General features: G+C 35.3%; 7 protein-coding genes across 7 annotated transcripts; 3 read left to right on the top strand and 4 right to left on the bottom strand.

Annotated features, from left to right (window-relative positions):
- On the top strand, positions 4,035-6,630 carry LOC104716348 (growth-regulating factor 2-like). Its single transcript, XM_010433733.2, has 4 exons — positions 4,035-4,716; positions 4,820-5,035; positions 5,412-5,769; positions 5,846-6,630. Exons 1-4 carry the CDS (start codon positions 4,284-4,286, stop codon positions 6,498-6,500), a joined length of 1,662 nt encoding a protein of 553 aa, XP_010432035.1. The 5' UTR covers positions 4,035-4,283; the 3' UTR covers positions 6,501-6,630.
- On the bottom strand, positions 7,121-8,152 carry LOC104716349 (light-inducible protein CPRF2-like). The gene has a single exon (XM_019231056.1). It carries the CDS (start codon positions 8,039-8,041, stop codon positions 7,280-7,282), a length of 762 nt encoding a protein of 253 aa, XP_019086601.1. The 5' UTR covers positions 8,042-8,152; the 3' UTR covers positions 7,121-7,279.
- Positions 13,869-14,265, top strand: LOC109126796 (putative phytosulfokines 4). The gene is made up of 2 exons (XM_019230640.1): positions 13,869-14,038; positions 14,131-14,265. Exons 1-2 carry the CDS (start codon positions 13,910-13,912, stop codon positions 14,263-14,265), a joined length of 264 nt encoding a protein of 87 aa, XP_019086185.1. The 5' UTR covers positions 13,869-13,909.
- LOC104716350 (VQ motif-containing protein 29-like) lies at positions 14,678-15,222 on the bottom strand. Its single transcript, XM_010433735.1, has one exon. It carries the CDS (start codon positions 15,190-15,192, stop codon positions 14,830-14,832), a length of 363 nt encoding a protein of 120 aa, XP_010432037.1. The 5' UTR covers positions 15,193-15,222; the 3' UTR covers positions 14,678-14,829.
- LOC104716351 lies at positions 16,645-17,341 on the top strand. The gene has a single exon (XM_010433736.2). It carries the CDS (start codon positions 16,667-16,669, stop codon positions 17,189-17,191), a length of 525 nt encoding a protein of 174 aa, XP_010432038.1. The 5' UTR covers positions 16,645-16,666; the 3' UTR covers positions 17,192-17,341.
- On the bottom strand, positions 17,421-19,062 carry LOC104716352 (glycosyltransferase 6). The gene has a single exon (XM_010433737.2). The coding sequence runs from the start codon at positions 18,893-18,895 to the stop codon at positions 17,606-17,608; it is 1,290 nt and encodes a 429-aa protein (XP_010432039.1). The 5' UTR covers positions 18,896-19,062; the 3' UTR covers positions 17,421-17,605.
- Positions 19,365-20,546, bottom strand: LOC104719934 (putative F-box/kelch-repeat protein At4g11750). The gene has a single exon (XM_010437917.1). The coding sequence runs from the start codon at positions 20,544-20,546 to the stop codon at positions 19,365-19,367; it is 1,182 nt and encodes a 393-aa protein (XP_010436219.1).

Below are 21,164 nucleotides of genomic sequence, written 5' to 3' on the forward strand. Positions count from 1 at the left end.
GAAGAAGTTTCCAAGAGTCGAGTGCCGAAAGAAGGGTCCAAGATAGAACCACCTTGCCACACTACGTTGCAAGATCTGAACCAAGTGGATAAGGAAGAGTGGAGATTATGATGAAACCATGTAGTCAAAGGACATTGACATGATGAGGAAATTTTTGCCTTATATCTCTTCATACATAAGGAATGTCTCTCATTATATGAGGAAATTAAAATGTTTAAAATGTTTTCACTAAACTGGCAGCTTAGTGAGGAAAGTCTCTCATTAAATGTGTTATATCCAAGCTGCCCGCTTTCAGAGGTGAATCTCACCGGCATCAGAGCCGGCCAACTACAAGTAGAGAGGGAGGGGGATGTAGATCTAGAGAATGCTTGAACAAAGTCTTCGGAACCTACTAGTAAGGAGCAACCAACTTTATTCTTTAATAAATTGTTACGTACTAGAGGGGCTCCATTCAATTGCCATACACCAGCACGCGAAGTTCCAAATCGGCGTACAAACTGCCTAGAAAAGCCACGGTATCTCAACACCGGAATGTGAACATTATCGTCACACCTTCTGCCTCTATCTAACATTTTTGAAAAGAGGTCCACGACAGGATCACCTCTCAACAGAAGAATATCCGATAGATAAGTCTCTCTTTTCATAAAGAGGAAGTGGGAACCCTTACGATCTAATGAATGCGTTTTGAAACTATAATAATATATTTGAAACCGCTGTTGGTATATCTTGTTCTTAAATACAAATAAACAGGAGCATGAGTAACTGAGAAGATACAAGCATAATTGCAGGAATATTCTCTCCATAAAGAAGGAAGTTTGCGATAATGAACACTCCACGAAAAAAGGAAAGCCATAAATGGGCTTATGATCCACCAAGCCTAATAAGCTTAATGAGCTTACAATCATATATTGGCCCACTAATTTCCTAGCCCAGCAGTGGTCCAACCCTTAAAACCCTAGCTTGGAAACGAGGAAGCATAGAGATGTGCTGCTGATGGTCGGAGGCGGACCGGTGGACGATAGGAGACCTCGATGAGATAACGGAAGTCTCACCGTTGATGGTGACAAGCAACGGAATAAGACAAAGGTTCTCGCCAGCCAAAATGTCCCACGGAGTGCGACAGAGGAGCAGATCTGGCGGAGACGTGCAGCTCTGGCGGAGGAGGCACATCGTTGGAGCTTAAATGAGGCAGAGGTAATCAGTTATGGAAACCGAGAAGAAGTCAGCGGTGGTTGTGAAGCTAATATCTGGAGGCGAGCGGCCATTGAAGGCGAGGAAAGATTCCGGAGGCTGTTGCCATAGACTTTGTTCATTCAAAGACGGTCTCTTCGGCGACAAGTTCAGCCGACGGAAGAAGGGAGGGATTCTCGCCGGAATAAACCAGCGGAGGAAAGGAGACAGTAGATTCGTAAGGATAGGATCTCCGAGTACCAGATCTGAACTAGGATGAAACCGAAAATAATAGGGTACCAGAGAAACGGACTTGCTCACAACTGCTTGGCCTTGTTATCCAGGCCATAAACCATGGTAGAAGAGAAGAAGAGAGCTCTCATCGGTAAAACCAGCGGAATGTGACACAAAATCTTCAAACGAACAGTCCCAAGAAAATGAGAGAAGAAAGTCTTTCAAAGGGAGAATTATCGTCCGAAAATATTCAATTTTTTTTTAGATGATAGGCTATTTAACATAATTAGACACGTATAGAATGTCATATGGACAATTATATCCATAAGTACATGCTTGAACAATGTAAAACATAAATACATGTTTATTCAAAAAAAAAAAAACATAAATACATGTACTCCGTGAAGTATATATTTTGGGTCCATGAAACCTATTATAAAATACATTTTCGCGTAATTATTTGAAACACTGTTACGTTGTAGACCGTCATGAAGTGTCAAAATATTCGGATATAAAAATGTCTGCATCCGTTTCCCAAAAATGCCTTGGTTGCATAAAGAATTGGTTTTATTCATTTTTAGTTTTGTTTATTATCATTGGTTTTGTAAGCAGGGGGATATAGGTCGAAACCTATGCACAAGAGGAGACTACGAAACGTACAAAAAAAGTTGCCCGCAAAAATTTATGTAAAACAATGCACTTTAGCTAAGTACTTTTTTTTCTTTCTAATAACCATTTAATATTACAAACAGTAAAATCTTCAGGACCTTGCTAAGATTAAGAATCTCGTTAGAAATTTCACAGAATTGTACACTACGAAAATACAAAATTTGGAGCGTGTCAAAAGAAAACTTCGTTTAGTAAGTGAATATAATAAAACTTCTTCTACACAAAACTGAAATCTTTTAATACCTTATAAAGGAAAAAAAAAATCTGGCGTAATCATGTTAGTCCGTCAATTTCATATATCATCCAATGAAACTCAAATTTATGGGTTAAAACATTGAGATGAAGTTCGTTAAACTTGCAAAATATGAAAATGCTAATAATTTCATCGAATTATGATGGTTAGTGAATGCCCGATAAATCGTTGTTTCGCCGTCGTATGTTTTGTTGTTGATACAGGACCATAGTATCAGGTAACTAAATGACTTATTTCACTACGTAATTTTATCTGAGTGGTAATTATTTACATCATCGATGCATGCACACCACTTGTGACTTTTTGTGAGTTAGTTTCTTCTTGGGACATTTACGCAAAGCTTTAACTAACATATACGTTTCGTGTTGGATGGTATTGGTAGTCTTATCTCTTTCCATCGTTATTATATTCTCTCTTTTTCTCCATAAGCTACGTCAATATTCCAAAATAGTTTCTGTATTCCTCATTTTTTGGTCCGTTACACTTACACATATGCTTCAAAACAGTTGACAATAAAGATTTTTTTTAGTAAGGTTTAAAGTTTTGTATCAGCGTTACGTTCCTTGAAACTCTTTGTTGTCATTAACGTCAGATTTTATGACTAAAGAACAAATTGGTGATGCACCAAAACCAAAGGCCGTATAATCCGAAATAAATTGTTCCACATAACTCATATCCTAGTGTCACTTAATTTATGGTTGAACATAAATTAAAGACGCTTACTATAAGCACATCAAATCTAGCAATATTACTGAGCAACGAAAATAAAATCCAGCTAAAACAACATCCAAAGTACTTTGTAGTTGCGGTATGATAGCCGTTGATGTAATATTTACTCAAGACATAGGATCATCAAGAATAAAAATGGCCCATCCAATGTATAACTTAAAAGGAATCCTCGGGGAGACGACTAAAGAGAGATGGTCCAAAAATATCATTGGAACCACGTGAATCTTGATAAATATTTGGTACTCCGCTCAACACTATTTATTATTTGAATAGGACAATTCTATTATTATTTGTATCCTAGACTAAAAAAACTTCACTGAAAGCGTGAATATCGTATACAAATTGCAAGATCTCACTTAAAGTGTACCCCTTTGTTTCCTTCTGCAAATTCTGGTAAAAAAAAAGAAGCAAATCTTTACAAAAATTACAACGATTCAGATATATATCAATATATATACTCACCGACTCTAATGAATGAAGTGTATTACTCATCGTAAATGTGTTGCTGTATATTTATCTTACGAACATTACCACAACTATCCTAATAACTCAAAGTTACAAGGCTTACAGCTAGTTTCTACCCATTTGTAACAACGTTACAGCTAGTTTTCCCTAAATGCAAACATATCACAAGAAAAGAAAATTAGTAAAAACTAAAATAATAACCCCGATAAAGAAATCGCCTACAAATTGGGGAATATGTCCAAATACTGCAAAATAAAACACAAATAGCCTACTTAAATTAAATGGTTTGGGACCATATAATTTACAAAACCTTTGATTCAACGAATGATAGATTAAAAAACTTTTACTTTTACTACTACTCAGTTAAAATGAAAAAAAATGAGGAACAAATTGGAAGCTAAGTTTGTAGTACCTTTAAAGCAAAAAAGAAACTTTTTATAAAAACAAAGAAGAAGAAGAAACTAAAAAGCAAAATTAATAATAAATATGTTGTAACATGTCCGAGATCCGGATTGTGTTTTTAGGTACACACCATTCTTGTCTCCTCCCAAAGCTTCATCTCTCTCTCTATTAACAAAAAAAAATAAAAATAAAATAAACTTACGCCTCGTTCTTCTCCCTCTGTCTCTCTCTCTCTCTCTTCTCTCTTCTGAGCTTTTTTGGCTCTAGCTTTCTTCCTCCCATGGCAACTATCTCTCAAGTCATTATCTAAACTTTTTATTACTTTTTTTTTGTTTTTCTAATCACTAGCTACTTCTTTATTATGGATATTGGTGTTCATATTCTTGGGTCGGTTACTAGTAATGAAACACCGGGTCAAAAACAAGAACTCAGAGGTACTAAGCAAGACAGATCCGGATTCAACGGTGATGATTACTACTTGCAACGAAGCTTGAAGCTAGCTCGAACAACAACAACTAGAGAGGAAGAAGAAGATAACTTGTCTTCTTCATCTTCTTTTGCAGCTTCTTACTGCAAAACGATACCGTTTCACCAAGGCATTCCTCTGTTGAGATCTGCCTCTCCTCTTTCCTCCTCTGATTCTCGCCGGCAAGAACAAATGCTTAGCTTCTCAGACAAACCACAAGCTCTTGATTTCACTAAATATGTCGGTTTGGATAATAACTGTCATAACAAGAGCTCTCTCTCCCCGTTCCTTCACCAGATTCCTCCACCTTCTTACTTTAGAAACTCAGGTCTGATAATAATATATTTTTATTTGGTCGAATGGGTTTTTTTTTTTATAATTTTATTTTGTTTTCTTGAAAAAAAAAAACATTTTTGTATTGTGGAATGCAGGAGGAGGATATGGTTCTGGTGGTATGATGATGAACATGAGCATGCAAGGGAACTTCACAAGTGTTAAAGGTCCTTTTACATTGACTCAATGGGCTGAGTTAGAGCAACAGGCGTTGATCTATAAGTATATCACTGCCAATGTCCCTGTTCCTAGTAGTCTCCTCATCTCTATCAAGAAGTCTTTTTATCCTTTTGGATCTTTGCCTCCTAGTTCTTGTAAGCTCCTTTTCTAGTTCCACATAGCTTAATCATTGATGATCATGTGTGTTTGTCAAACTGTTGGGATTTTGATTCAAGTCTTTTGTGGTGTGTGGTTGCATAATCCAAGAATCAGGTTTTAGCTACGTATTTGATGTTATCTTTGGTGCTATAACTCTTTCATAACATTGTTCTTGAAGGTTTTCAAGATTTGTGCTTTTAGTGATTTGTTGTCATTTGTCAATGCTCAGTGAGTGTGTTCTTTAATGTCATATCTGTTGAAAAGTCTTTGCAACATTGATTGCTATTAGGTGTTTTTCAAGATTTGTGCACCTATAAGAGATTTTGTTAGCAATGGGTTAACAAGAGTGTTTATATCTGGCTTTGTTTGCAGTCGGATGGGGAACTTTTCATCTCGGTTTCGCAGGAGGGAACATGGATCCTGAGCCAGGGAGATGCCGTAGAACAGATGGGAAGAAATGGCGGTGCTCAAGAGACGCTGTTCCTGATCAGAAATACTGTGAAAGACACATCAACAGAGGCCGTCATCGTTCAAGAAAGCCTGTGGAAGTCCAATCTGGCCAAACCGCCACTGCCACTGCCGCATCCAAAGCGGTTACAACAACACCGCAACAGCCTGTCGCCGCTGGTAATAGTAACAACAGGCGTGCATCAAATAGTAACCGCAGCCTCGCCATTGGAGGTGGTCAATATATCAATCCTTCTACAGAGTCTCTACCTAACAACAACAGGTGAGAAAAACATATCTTTTGATACTTTTTGCATATTCCCTTCATGATCATTCACTCACTGATTCTTGCAAAACAGAGTTCGAAATCCGCAAATATATCCTTCCACCGTCAACTTACAACCCAAGGAATCTCCTGTTATTCATCAGAAACAGAGAAACAACAACAACAACAACAACCCTTTTGAGTTTGGACACATATCCTCTGATTCACTACTCAACCCTAATGCGGATACGTCAAAGACCTATGGATCATCGTACTTGGATTTCAGCAGCAACCAAGACAAGTATTCAGGGAATCACAATCACAACTCTTGGCCTGAAGAGCTGAAATCAGATTGGACACAGCTTTCAATGTCAATGCCAATAGCATCATCATCATCTCCTTCCTCCTCACACAACAACAACAACAATGCTCAAGAAAAAACCACACTCTCGCCTCTCAGGCTATCCCGCGAGATTGATCTTTCGATCCAAACCGAGGAAACAACGATGGAGCCAGCTGCCAAAAAGGTGAATACTTGGATACCAATCTCGTGGGGAAACTCCTTAGGAGGTCCTCTAGGTGAAGTACTAAACAGCACAACGAATAGCCCAACACTGGGATCTTCTCCTACAGGGGTTTTGCAAAAGTCCACGTTTTGTTCACTTTCTAATAACAGCTCCGTGAGCAGCCCCATCGCTGAGAACAACAACAGAAACAATGGCGACTACTTTCATTACACAACAACCTGATAAACTCAAAATTAGTCTTGATGCGGCAACAAACAAAAAAAAAAAAGCTCTGTTTTTTATTTACTCTTTTCTTTATATGTTCTGTGTTGTATCTTTGTGAGAGGAAATTAGAAAATCGTTGTACTACTGATTCTTTCTTCGTTTCCGAGTTCTGAATCTAGATTTGTATGATTATTTAATTTACTTCAAATATAATCACAATCTTGATTCTACATCAAGAACAGAACCAAACGAGGGTTATCATCGGCCCTTGTTCTTCTTCATCAAAGATAAGGTTTTAGGGTTTACAAGGCCTCAAACGTAAATAGACTTAAGGGCCTAAACTATTGTGCTTAATGATCCAAGAGTTTGTGTGGGCCGAAATGTAACGAACTAATCCATAGTTCGCCTATTTACGTTCGGGACAAATAGGATTATGGGCCTTATGGATGATGTAATGCGCACAACAAAGCCTTTCCACTAAGTAATAATAATGTAGTATTAATTTAATAACCCTTTTTTAGTTATTTTATTTATCATACACGAATGAATGAACACGAGAGAGGGAAAAATAAAAATCTCTTCTATTTTTTTGTTTTTTTTTGTTTTTCTCTTTATTAAAGTAACAATATAGAAAAGAGAAAGTGGAATATTAGAAAACTATCACTTTCTCTTCCTAACGTTTCCATTTCATTTACATAAGAGAGATAGAGAGATACATAGAGAGATTTTTTTTCTCTTTCATCTCTTTTTTTTTTTCTTCTTATTTTTTTTTTCTATATATATATATTTTTTTCTCCTTAGACAAGTTGATCGATGGTTGAAGATGGGTTATTATGTTCAGTCATGATCATTCTCCGGTTATGAAGTTCCCATTGCTGCTGTTGTTGAAGTTGTCTAATGATCAAAACCCGTCGCATCTCCGATAGCCTCAACCGCAGAATCTCTTGTTCCGTTACGAGCCGGTTATTGTCTGTGTTCACTCGTTGAAGCTGGTGTAATACTAACCGAAGCCGGTTCCCGAGCTCACGGTTTTCTAAATCAAGACGGTTTACTTGGTTCCTTAAATTATCGATGTGGCTCTGTTTACGCATTCTCGACCGTTTCGCTGATTCCCGGTTTGATTCCATCCTCTTCCTCTTCCGCTCTTCCGTCATCTCCGGTTGAGTTAATATTTTCCCGTTATGGTTCTGCTCTCCAGAACCGGAATTCGTGATGGCTGTCAATTGTTTTGGGTCGTCCGAGTCTGGTTCGTGTGCTTGAGAGCACAGTAGACCGACTGATTGGTTGGCGTCGTCAAAACCGGGACTAGTTTTGACGAAACCGAGACAAGATTCGTCAGAACCAGTTTTCATGTCATGAGAACCGGAATTAATTCTGACGGAACCGGTGTCTGATTCACCGTAAGAAGGACTTGGTACGGCCGGTTTAAGGGACATTTGGTCCACGAAAAAGAGATCAGAGCAGTCCCATTCCCAAGGAGTGAACCCGGTTTGGAAACCCGAAAATTGATTAACCAAACCCGGTTCAGAGAATGAAAAGGCCGGTACAGTGGACAACATAATAACAAATTTTTTTCTAATAGAGAGATGAGAGAAATTAGGAGGGGAAAAGGGAAGAATTGCATTGTTGGAGGCTGATATTTATTGACAAACCAAGAGGGGTAATTTGGTAATATTTTAAAAATACGATTGTACGGCCGTAGATTATACTGTATAAACAGCTTTTGAGTCATGTTGCACTATGGTGGGGTTTAAAAATTTAAAACTTGAAATTTTTATTTTGTACAGCCAACTTTTTTAAAAGCAGGAAATATTTCGTGGGACACCATAGCTCGTTTTGGGTCCATATAAGTATAACTCCTCCAATTTTTTTTTTTGATTTTTAACAATATTTGAAATTTCAATATAACCAAATGTCTGTAATAGCTTAGTGATGAAGAAAACAGTTCATATTTCAAACGTTTTTTATATTAAAAAAAAATTCAAGAATGAGATATTTCTTTATCCACCTAGAAAAGGTTCACCCATTCGTATTGAAATTGAATACTTCATCTAATCTTCTCGTGAATTGCTTGTTATAGAAGATTCAACCAAAAATCATAATATTATATACATTTAAGAACACGTTCCCACGACCATTTGAGATCTCATTCATCATAATTCATCATTCATATTTACTCTCTCCAACCAACGTTTGTTTATAGTTTATGATATATTCTTCAACTTAGTATTTTTGTGTGTAAATTTGGAATGTGAACATATACTTGTTATGATATTGACAGCCACAATAGAGTGATTCTAGTTCTTTGTTCTTGTTCAAGATTTCTGTTTTTTTTATATAGATATGTTCACTGTTTAATTATCTTTTTTAAAAGAAAAATAAAATCTTTCTTTATTATATTAATTTGTCTTCTCTAATTCTTTTTTTAACACGGGATGGACAGTTGGACACACACTGGACGGGGACTACAATCATCATTTCAGTCGGGGAAAAAGAAAGAAGAGAGATGGAGTAAATTAACTAAAACCAAAAAAGAAAGAAAGAATCTAAGGAACGCATACACTTTACAATTTAACTGAACCAAACTGGTGCTTTGCATGAGAGATGAGACCAATGCTTTTTGTAAAGAACCCTATAAGTTAACCTACGACCATAAAGTATATTACTTGCTTGCTACACGGAAACATTGAAGATAAAAAGTAATAATACTACGTCGATTAAGTATATATGTAGCAAATTTAGACTAGGATGATTCAACAAAAATACTGAAAAATCGAGGATATAAGAATGCAAAAAATGTGCTTAGACATTTAATCATGCAAGCCCGAGTATAGATTTCTAGTAAAATATTCTTAAATTGATCACACGATTTATACCTTTAGTAAGTTTATACAGTATATGATCAGAAAAACAAAATGTGGAGCAACGGCCACATGCATTTCATATAAAATAAAGCAGAGAGGACAAAAGACATATATGATGATTTTCATACTTATTATATACACGCAGCTTTATAAATAGCCAGACTCATGTTTTGGTTCGGTCTCATGTGAAATCAAACTTTAATGCCCAAAGAAAAGCTTCACATATTAGCTTTTTCTATGATCCCAATTTTCATTTTATCTTTAATTAAATCAATATTCCATCGCATAGATATGCTCTTTACTCTTACGTGAAATTTGTGCATCTTAAGTCTATATATATTATTATGGTATGTTTTTAATATACATTAATGTGTGGTGTACACTAAACTACTAAAGTTTTCGAGTGGAGGGACCTAATATTACTATTGTTAATCACTGGAAAAGTCATATGGCAGACCGGTCGATGTGCCAAGAGCCAAGCTTGTGCCCGGCTGATGAACCAGCTTTCAATGGGCTTATTATGACCAGTATACGTAATCGTTTCAAAAATGAGACGACAAAGTTATTCCTACGATAATCTTCTAAGGTTTGTTAATTAGCAGAAGTTATTATAATTATACAACGTTCTTAAATTTTTTTATACAGGTCACTCGATTTTTAAATTTTTGATACAATGACTTTTCTAAAGTGGAATTACAAACGTCTTTAAATCAAAAAAAAAAAATTCACGTCATTATTGTATCAAAGGCTACGGAATACAATGCATCCATCATGGGAAATGAAAAAAAGTTTATAAGACGGAAAGCACAACAGTTTACTTGAAAAATGATGGCACAACTTTAGCTTGAATATTCGTTGAACCTTAACACGTAAATATATAATCAGATTATATATATATATATATATATATTAATTCCTAAACTTTATAATATTTTAGGTTTGCCCAACATATATACGTAGCCTAGAACCCCCTACAAATCAAGTATATTGATGACATTTTTGCTGTTAATAAGAAGAAAACTCTCTTCTTAGACTAGTTACATATAAAGTTGTACGTTAAAACTTAAAAGTTCGAAAGACTTCGCCTACAATAGTGTCGGCTGCTCTATAAGATTATAACATTTTAATGATATAATAAAAAACAATTTGTATGTAACTCACACATGTATCTTACCAAAGTGGAATCCGGACAATGACCAATGTACATACCAAAAAAACTAATTTGAAAATTATCATATATCTAACTTTTTTTGAAAATTTTAGAATTGCATTAATTCTCTTCTTTTCATATTTGTAGACATACGTACATAGAATCTTTATTTATCATATATCTAGTTTCTTGGATGTTTAACTCATAATGGTGATGCGAATCACTAAGAGTCTAAGACGACATTATTCTTTACCCTTATGCTAATTAACGAACTTCCCTTTGCTTGAGGAAACATATATCAGTTTTTTGATGCGTATTATATATGGATCTTGTACAATTGATGATTCATCCATGCAGTTAAAATAATGAATGAAAATCCAACAGCATTTTGATTTTTTTCCATCTATATATTAGGAAATATATAGTATAGTATATAAATATATATAATTATGAAAGGAAAATTACTTAGTCGACGGCTACAGTTTTGAACTTTAGATAGGTCACTAATTTTGAATCTTTAATTAAAGTCGATGAGGAAAACTTTATTAAAAAGTTTTAGGCAAATCTTATATCTTTTATATTAATCATAATCTAAATAACGCATGTAAAGTTATCTAATCACTCAAAGAAAATTTTAAAAAGGCCCTAAAACGACAAATCTGTAAACTGGTAAAAACCTAAATGTTCGCTAAATTATATTTGGCAATGGATGTTAACATGCAACAGTCTTTTCTTTTAAATTTTCTTTAACAAAATCTGCCATTTCTATGCAAATATTTAATGATTCATGTTGGTTCTTCCTCATGACCGAAGCACTGGCAACTCTTACCGCGATAAGAGTTGCAATTGAATCGAACATCACAAGAATCTCTTTCGTTTTCGACTCGCTTATGCTGGTCCAAACCCTTAATCAGAAGCTCCAACTAAATGAACTTCATGAGACTTTTCACAATGTGCTCGTTTTATCATCAAATTTTACTTATTGCTCTTTTAATTTTATTCCCCGATCATAGAATCGTCAAGCCGATTTTCTGGCAATGGAGGCTTTGCTCTTGTATAAGAATTCCTAAGCTTTAATGAAAGGTCTTTTCGTTCAAAAAAAATTAATCATTTAAAAATGGAAAAGAAAAAAAAAGCTTCGACTGTAACAAATAATAATATATATTGATGTTTAAGATAATTTTAGTCTCCACGTCGTCGCATGTTGGTGGTATCTATCGACATATTTTTCCAATTAATGTTTCGTGGTTTTGTCGCCTTGTATCGTTCGGCCTGACACATCTGTGTGTGGTGTGTGTATGACGATGAGTAAATGGATGTAATTAAAGTAACGATAGAAATCCACTAATTATGGCTTTTTAGATGTATCTTTTTATAATCTATATGTTCGTGGTGGAGTGTTCGTTGAGATTTATCGCGTGTCGTCATTTGGTACGTCATTATGATTCTCCTTGTAGCTCCAAATAGACAAATGTCAATACATGGAGTGTATCGTATGTGTACATGCATATGGTCAAATGGTTATGTGAGTGTAGCTTTTTTAGCCAACGAGTTTCGGAAAAAATGCTTTGCGACTTTAAATGGTCGATTGGTTTCTCGTGATATTAAAACATTATATAGTGGTGGGGACTGGGATGCAAACATGACAGTTGTACTGATTTTGGTCTTAATCATAAACTATATACAGTACCGGGTGTATTCAAAATAGGATTTTGGAGGATTTGTGATTTTTTTAAAAATCGACTGTTATTCAACTAGTGATTTTAAAATCACATCTCAAATCCATTGTTATTGAATATGACATTTGTTAAAAATCATTCAAAATCACTCACAATCCACTGTTATTCAATTAACAATTTGCAAAAATCATAACAAATCTACTGTTATTCAAAACCAAATTCTTTTATTTTTAGAAAAATATAATAGTGATTGTGAGAGACTTTGGATACATTTTTGTAAGGGAAATCCTATTTTGAAAATCCCACCTTGGAGAATGGTTTTGTAGGATTGGTTAAAAAAAAAAACAAATTATGATTTTGCTATAAAAACAAATTTTGGGCTCTCTCCCTCTATCTTATATATCTTTTCTTCTCTCTGATTTATAGAGGTAATAGTGACTGTGACCAAATTCATTCACGGTGGAGTGTTGCTCTGTTTTGGTGTGAGAAAACAGAATAACGTGACCAAATTCATTCACCACTTTGTAATTAACGTTTGTACGTAGTTAATGGTTGCTTACAAAATTTTTTGTTTCTTTTGTATGGATTTAGTTTCCAAGCTACAATGGGAGATATAGAAGATGTGAAAGCTAAATGTCAATATAAACAATGGTCTGAGCCTGAACACAAGTTGTTATTGCGGCTCCTAGTGGATGAAGTCAATCAAATTGCCTAAACACAAGTTGTTTGTACCTTTCAATTTAAATTTTTGAGTTTATGCTATTCAGATCAAATTGCCAAAAATCTTTTTGTTATGTTATATTCTCGTTTAGAATCTTCTTAAAAACCCATTAAAGTCTCACCAAATCTCATCAAATCACAATTTTTTCTTTTCAAAAATAGACAATAATAACAAATCCACCAAAGTACTTTAAAAACTCACGGAAAATCTCCTCAAATCCAAAAATTCATAAATCCTCCAAAATCATCCAAAATTCTATTTTTAATACACCCCAACATGTTTTTGGTCTTATTTGTTGATAGTTGATACTCAGGTGGTATATCTGGCCCAAACTTATTTAAGTGGGCCTTTAAAGTGGTATATGAAATTATTTGAAGATATACATGTTTTTGTCCTGATTTTTAACGGGCCTTTAAACTGGTATATCTGGCCCAAGCTAAGAAAATAGTTGACTATTACCTCACGTTTTTACGTAACTTGTCAACGTTTTTTGGTCAACAAGTCAACGTTTTTGATAAACCAAACATGCCCCAATATTTTGCAGTATGTTGTTAGTAGTGTCAAAAATATTTACACGGGCCACACGGCAGTGCATTAACCTCCCTAGTCCCTAATATACATTTTTTATAGATGTTTTCAGTATAAAAAAGTTTAAATTTATTTATGTGTTTGTTAAATGAGAAATATATATACAGCTATGATCGTAATTGGCATAAGCTAATGTTTATGAAATCCACTTTTCTCTGTATAAACAATCTATGCACTAAAAAATTTCGAATAATAAAAACTCCTTGTTTTTTATTCTCCTTTTTACTTTTATGTAACTATATATTTAAAAAAAAAATAGATAAGAACATTGACAAAAGAAAAAGATAAGAACAAACAACTCTAATTTTTTCGTTCTTAAAATAAGAACTAGATTAACGGAAACAGTTGACCAATATTGACTCTATATAAAGGTGGTTTGCTCATTGGATTTTTCAATATCCATTTTTAAATCTACAGTCACAAAAATGAAAAATCTCTCTACTTTGCTCACGATAGCTCTCCTCCTTTGCGCCGCCATGCAAACGTGCACCGCTCGCCCCGAACCGGCCTACTTCGCCTCCTTCACAACCTCTCTTGCGGAGACACTTAGTCTGGTTAGTCATATATATACGTACACACATACATGTAAATTAATTTCATACGAAAATTATATATCTTCGTTTATTTATGTTTTATTGTGTTTCAGGAAATGATAGAATCAAAACTACATGATGTGGTGGGAGAGAGCTGCGATAAAGAAGACGACGAAGATTGCTTGATGAGAAGGGCATTGACCGCTCATCTTGATTACATCTATACACAGAAGAAAATTAACCCTTAGCTATATATGTTAAGTATTCCAACTGTTGTGAATTACAAATTATTCTCACATGTTACACATGTGTATATAGGATCATTGATTAATTCAATTTATTCTTGTAACGGACAGTGTCAAATTATTCCCACATATTATTTGTATATATTACAAACTCAATATAAATGACATAATTCGTTTAATTTATAGTAGAATGGAATATAAGTGAGGAAAAGTTGAATTAACTGGAAAAAAAAAATGTGAGATAGCATAATTCAATCAATTTACAGATGCGTTAATCCCGGAAGACTTGCGGAAGAATGGTTTACAACATAATAAAATTAATTCGAAAATGCGAGTCTGAAAATTATAAGATTAGTGAAAATTTATAACATAGAATCGCTGAATCATTTCATAATTATGCAAGTTACAGGTTAAATTCTTAAATATAACATGATTAACTCTTTGTTGATTACATCTTCCTTGTTTATTAAAAAGCTAAAAAACAAAAGAAAGTACAAGAATGTCAAGCATCTCTCTCAATCAAAGAAAGCGCATTTTGAAAGAGTAAATACATAAAAATGTTATAAACTACCATCGGGAAAGATTTGCAGGATTTTGAAATGAAAAATCTCCCCAAGAAGATGAAGAACTCTGCTTTGTTACATCATCCAAACTCTTGAGCAGTTTAGCCTGCGCAACCTCGTGCTCAGGTGCACCGGTTAGCTTCTGAACCAACTCTTTGAAGTTGACTGGCTCGACTCTGTAGACATGAGGATGCATTGGATTCAAAGGGGATGATGATGATGATGTTGCAGGCCTCTTTAATAAGGGCTTCGAAGGTTGTTTTCGGGTTGAATGGAGCGAAGTTAGGTAATTTTTCGTTGTCCTTGTCGCGGTATCTTGAGCGTTAAGGTAACTTTGAGACAAAAACGGCTGTGATGTTGCTTCCATTGAGACTTTGAGAATTGAGATATCGCTTAGAGAAACTTCTTTCGGATGTGTGAAATAAAAGTGTTCTGATATATATTGATGGATATGCAACGTTTTCAACGCGGGTCAAGCCTTTGGTTTTTGACTTTTGAGAACATTGTTTTATTTTTTATTTCTTAGTAACTGGAAAATTTCAACGAGTGTGTTCTAAAAATATTTTATTGATTCATAAGTTTTCTGATCGTAGTAGGAACTATTAAAAGGAATATTTCTATGACAAAACTGATTACTTTATCCAATACTATAATTAGGAAGCCGTCCACGTGCTATTTTGTTATTTGTAATGATGAGAAGATTATTATCAACAGCCTTCGGATTTGAATCTGAATCTTAATTTATTATTAGTTTTCCTTCTTTTTTTTTTTGTTTAGTAACACAAGTAATCTATTATTTTATTTCTAGAAGGGGAAACATGTGTAAACAACCATTTTTACTTGGTCTAAACTTGGTGCTCTGTTTCTGAATTAAAATGGTATAACTTCTTCGGTTAATTATGGACCATAGCACAAGGGCCTCTCAATAACAATGAAGACGTACAGATTACAAATACTGAGGCCCATCAAACGTCTTCAATAGCATTCAAATTACAATTATTGGGGTCCAATCCATATATGTATTCGTCTAGTGTTTGACTTTGAAAAATTAAAGGCTCACTTTCAGTGCATGATGAAGTTTAATATATCACTGGTACAGGCAAAGATTTACTACTTCAAAACTACATATGTACACAAAATATACATATTCAAAACATAAAACATAGTTTTAGGTTATAAGACATCTATGATAAACTTCAATGCTTTAATTAGATATCCATATTCTTGGGCTGTGATTGTTACTAAGATATACACACGATTAGCCAAATAGCCACTCTTTTATTGCAATTTTGTTTATTCTAATTTACCAAAAACGTTAGTAGTATTTTAATTAATTTCATGGATAGTGTGTTCACCTCTCCTACTTTTAAGTTTTGAAGTCAACTGTTGGCTTTACATTTTTTTAGCAATGGGTCTCATAATTTAGGTTGTTTACAATTATATATGCTCCTCGTTTAAGAGTATCAAAATTTAATTTTGTTATCATAATTAAGCAAATTCAACGTCTCGTGCTATATAATAGTAATCAACCAAAAAAATAAAAAATTCGCCATCTGTTAATTATTGGAATACAATGATGCATCTCTCCGTACGCAAATGCCATAAATCTTTTTTTTTTTGTCAAAGAGTGATATTATTGTTTGACTAAATGAACGTTACTAATAGTCATTATTGCAAGTGATGAAACAAAAAAAAACCTTAATTAGCTGGTTTCACTCTATGTCTCTATTTGACTATTTAAGTATAAGATCATTTTCTCGTATACTGTAGTACAAATGTGTATATACATACATTTATATATATAGTTCAAATGTGTATAAATAATCGCAAGACATTGTTAAATGTTCAGCCACTTAGATTCTCTTTGGAATTGTCACTTTGTGATAAAGATAAACATGAGCAAGAAAAAGGAGACGAAGCTACGCAAGTACATGAAGGTTCCCATAAACATGCTGGTGAAAGCTAGGGACTTGTACGTACGAGGCATGAATCAGTTGTCTTCCCAAGATGATCTTCTTGGCAGCGGCATGGGTTTTGGGATGCCGGTATGCCACGTAAGTGCTCTTCCGCGAAGTTTCAGCGCTAGCCACTCACAATACTCCGCCAGAGCCGAAGATAATCGTGTGGCTCAGCTTGTAAGAGCTGCATCAGCTAGAAATATGAATCTTGATACATGGCAGGGACCAGGACCAGAACCACCGAAATTGCTGAAGGCTAAGAGTTCGAGAACCTCTGTTGGTCATCACAATCATGAGATTGAGACAATTGATGAGACAAGTCCTTTGGTTAGTTTTGGGAGTAAACACAAGAAGCTTCCAAGGAGTAAGAGTTATGGTGTTGCCAAATATACTTATGCTCTCCAGTAATTTGTTTTTAATTTTTTATGTATCATGGGTTACGTCCGGATTTCGATTTACAATCTTTGGTTGTATATCATATCTGTGTGATTCACAAATCGAGAGCTTGGGTCTCTTATGTAAACAAGAATCAACTAAATGTGAAATACTTGTCATCATCATGCATGGGTGTTGTACAAAAAAAGTGAAAAGGAAATTGTTAATGTGATATTGCTTGTTTTAATCCAACTCTTCTCACTTATAGTTATAGTTGGCATTATAAATAAAAAATGTAATACTATATTCATATGATTGTGATATTATAACCAATATCTAGAATCTAGATATGTACATCACCAAATCAATAATTATGAAGAAGCATGGATGTGATGATGGTTCATAACTGTAAGTATATTATGTCAACATACTGTAATAAGAAAAAAATTACCAAGGATCATTAGGATAATCGAACGGCAGAGGTTGAAGGGGAGAAGTCTTACTCAAATCAGAATGAACGTAACCATAGACGCGCATCACCTGATTATCAGCAAAATTAAGGGCTCTGATCATCTCATTCCAACACGTGTCACCATGATAAATCGGATTATGGTCTCCACTACAAGGTTGACATCCCGTGAAATGCGTTACAAACGCGCGTCTGCGACTACCTCTTCCACCAAACTCGCCTTTCAAAAACCGCTCCTCTCTAAACGCACCGTATCGCTCGCTCACTTTCTCAGCGTGACGTCTACGCAACGTGTCGTCTTGTCGTTCCATCTCAAGATACCGTTCCGTCACGTTAGCGAAACCTCCGACTACACCAATCCAGTACCCTTGGAAATAATACTCTGCTTCGAGGTATATCTTAGGATAATACAACTCTTTGTGTTTATACAGTAAATAAATCAGAGCCGTCTGATCATCTGACTCGGGAAACAACTTATCTTTGAATATAGACCGTTGGATCGGTCCCCACTTTTTGTAATCCGGGCTCACCGGTCCCATACTCTTCCACGTGTCAATGAACTCCATTGACCATTGACAATTTCTGATTAAGAAAACGCCGGCGTTTAACGCCGTCCAACTCTGTGTATCGTAGATTATATTAGGCCAGCCGTGAACGACGAGGTTATGTTGACGGTAACGGTGAAGCGGCGGTTTGAATTCCATGTCAGTGAAAATAGCGTCGGAATCAACCCACCAAATCCACTCCGCCTCAGGGTGAGCAAGCATCGCCGCTTTTACCACCGGAAGTTTCGCCCAGTACGAATTCATCTTCGGATGAAGCAAAGCGTTGCTGTAGAAGATGTCGTGGCCATGGATTCGAGCGTAATCGACTTTGTTTTTGAAGCACCGGAGAAGCAAATGGTCTCCGATTGGGTTTTTACACGGCGAGGATTGCGAACCGGTTACCATAACGATACGGTTTTCTAAACCGGGTTTGAACGACGGGTGTGATTCAAGCCATTGGTGCCGTTTCTCGTCCCAGTTTGTGATTGATTTATCGATGGAATAGCTTAGATCTGGATCGTCGTACAAACCGGGCTCCGGCGGGTCGAATTGCATGTTTAAACCGGAACATTTTTTAACCGGTTCTTTGTCGTGAAGTAAACCGGTAATGGTGAAATTGGAGGAAGGTGAAAAAAATAAGAAGTAAGACCAGATGAGAGTAAGAGACGTGAGAGCTCCGGCGAAGAAGATAACACTGTTCTTTGTGCCACTGTATTTTCCCATTGAAGATAATGAAGGGAATCAAATAAAAAAAAAAGAAAACTGAAAAGGTGAGAAAATTATATTTTCTGATCAAGGGTTTATTAGGATAAATATGAGGTGATTTAGTCAAATTTCATGTATGGTAAGAAATTTTTAATTAGGATAACTCTTAACACATATATGGAAAGTATTAGACTTTCAAGTAAGGTTATGCAATGGACAGGACTGAATCAAATCCTGACACTTTAAATTCTGAGATTTATTAGCATATTAAGTTATTTTCTCATAATTATGATACTAATTGCTTTAATAATATATATATATATATACATATACTAATTTTAGAATGTTGAATAAAGTTTGATATATATAAACTATATATTTATTTGCGTTACTAATTTGAAAAAAAATACAAAGTAGACTGTTTAGAAGAAAAATTAGGAAAAAAAAACAGCATAAATGATAGATCAATGCAGTAATGGTTGATTAATCAAACAGTAACAATAAACGATGTCAAAAGCTCACATGTTATGGGGACGGTAAGCACGACATTACACCACTCGACCTTACCATAAATCTCATGTTCATTGCGCTTTACGAGCACAATCTCAGCACACCAAATATCCTTCTCTTCACGCACCTTCTTCTCCCACAAAACCGCAATATTCCCACCGTAATTCTCTAATCTAACAAGAATCTTGTAACAATCTTTTAGTAATTTAGTCAGTTCCTCCAAACCCTCTAAAAATTCCCAAGATCCTTTATCAATATCGTACCATTGGAGCCGTTTTAATATCCAACTATAATTGAACCATATGTTATCTATGACACAATAATCAGGATTGCCAGCCCACCTCATACCTATCTCCGTTAATCCAATTTCATCCCATCTGTTTTCCTTGGTCTTGTAAACCGCATTACTCCTAACCCCAAAGAAGTAAAGCTTTCCGTCAATGGCTACGCTATTGTATATATTATTATTCTCCTGTATAAATTTTGCACCAGGGCTTGGCACATGCTCCCATATTTGGGTTTTGGTATTGAAACACTCTATCCAATCTGAGGAATGAAGATAATCTTTAACGCCTCCTGTTATATATATTTTCGTATCAAGAACACGCACACTAGGGTACCATCTAAACACCCGCATGCTTGGAGCCTTGTGCCAAGTGTGATTCCGACAGTCCATGAACATGAACCTAGACGGAGTGTCAACTTGGTAGATATTACAACCAACTGCTGCTAGACTCATATCCCACCGACTCATATAAGGAGGATTAAGTGTTGGGAATGAAACCAAAAGATTCTTGTCACTCGACTTTTTCTCTTTCATTGTTAGCAATTGATATGGTCTTAAGAGTGGCGTGAACCATCTAGGAGTAGGGTTAGGAGCAGTGATTTGAGTCGGTCTCCGACAGAGAGTGAACCAACGTGCTCCGTTTTTGTCACGAGGGAACAGTAAACACACATAGAGACAATTCTCGGTGCAGCATAAGAGAGTTCGGGTTTCGTAAATCTCAAGCGAAGTAAGGAGAGAACGAAATCTCTTGGAAACTAAGGAAAGAGTAGGATAATACAATCTCGAGACACGGGCTAAGCAGTTTAAAAGCATGTCATCAGGAAGCATTAGAAAGGTAATCGTATTTGCAACAGTTGGCTTTGCTCTGTTCATGGCTGTGGAAGCCAACATTAGTTAAAACGTAGATCCAAAATCCAGATCATCTAGTATTTTTATATTGTAAGCACATATTTCCTAAATATAGTTGAACTCTATCACATCCAATTCCTTTATATATATATATATTTTTTATGGGACTCCATATTAATAAATTATATTAGTTCTGATAATATCCAATTTAAAAAATCTCAGAGCAGTTATATTAAATTATATTTAAAATACTCACATGAGTTATCTGATTAGGCCATCATTAACGGCAGAACTATTGTGTGTTCTTATCCCAATTATATTAATAAAAAAGGAAATAGTGGGTTTAGATAAAAAATTTTGGTCTTGGGATAGAACTGATCCACAACGCAGTTCTTCTTTGTTGTTTTCTGTGTTGTGATTGGTTGAGATATTTTGGAGAGAAAGAAAAATCTCCCATCCTCTTCGAAATCGATGATGGCTGAAGAAGTAGGCGCGCTCACATTCCCGATGTCGAGAGAATCGGAGTCCGCTTCTCGACTCAAAACCATAATCTCCGATATGCTTCCTCGTTTCTCCGACGATTACATCGACGACGTCTTCTCAGTTCGTCATCTTCTTTAAATTTCATTTTGCCTTCCTGTT

The sequence above is a fragment of the Camelina sativa genome, chromosome 10 (assembly GCF_000633955.1).
Source record: "Camelina sativa cultivar DH55 chromosome 10, Cs, whole genome shotgun sequence".
Taxonomy (NCBI): Eukaryota; Viridiplantae; Streptophyta; class Magnoliopsida; order Brassicales; family Brassicaceae; genus Camelina; species Camelina sativa.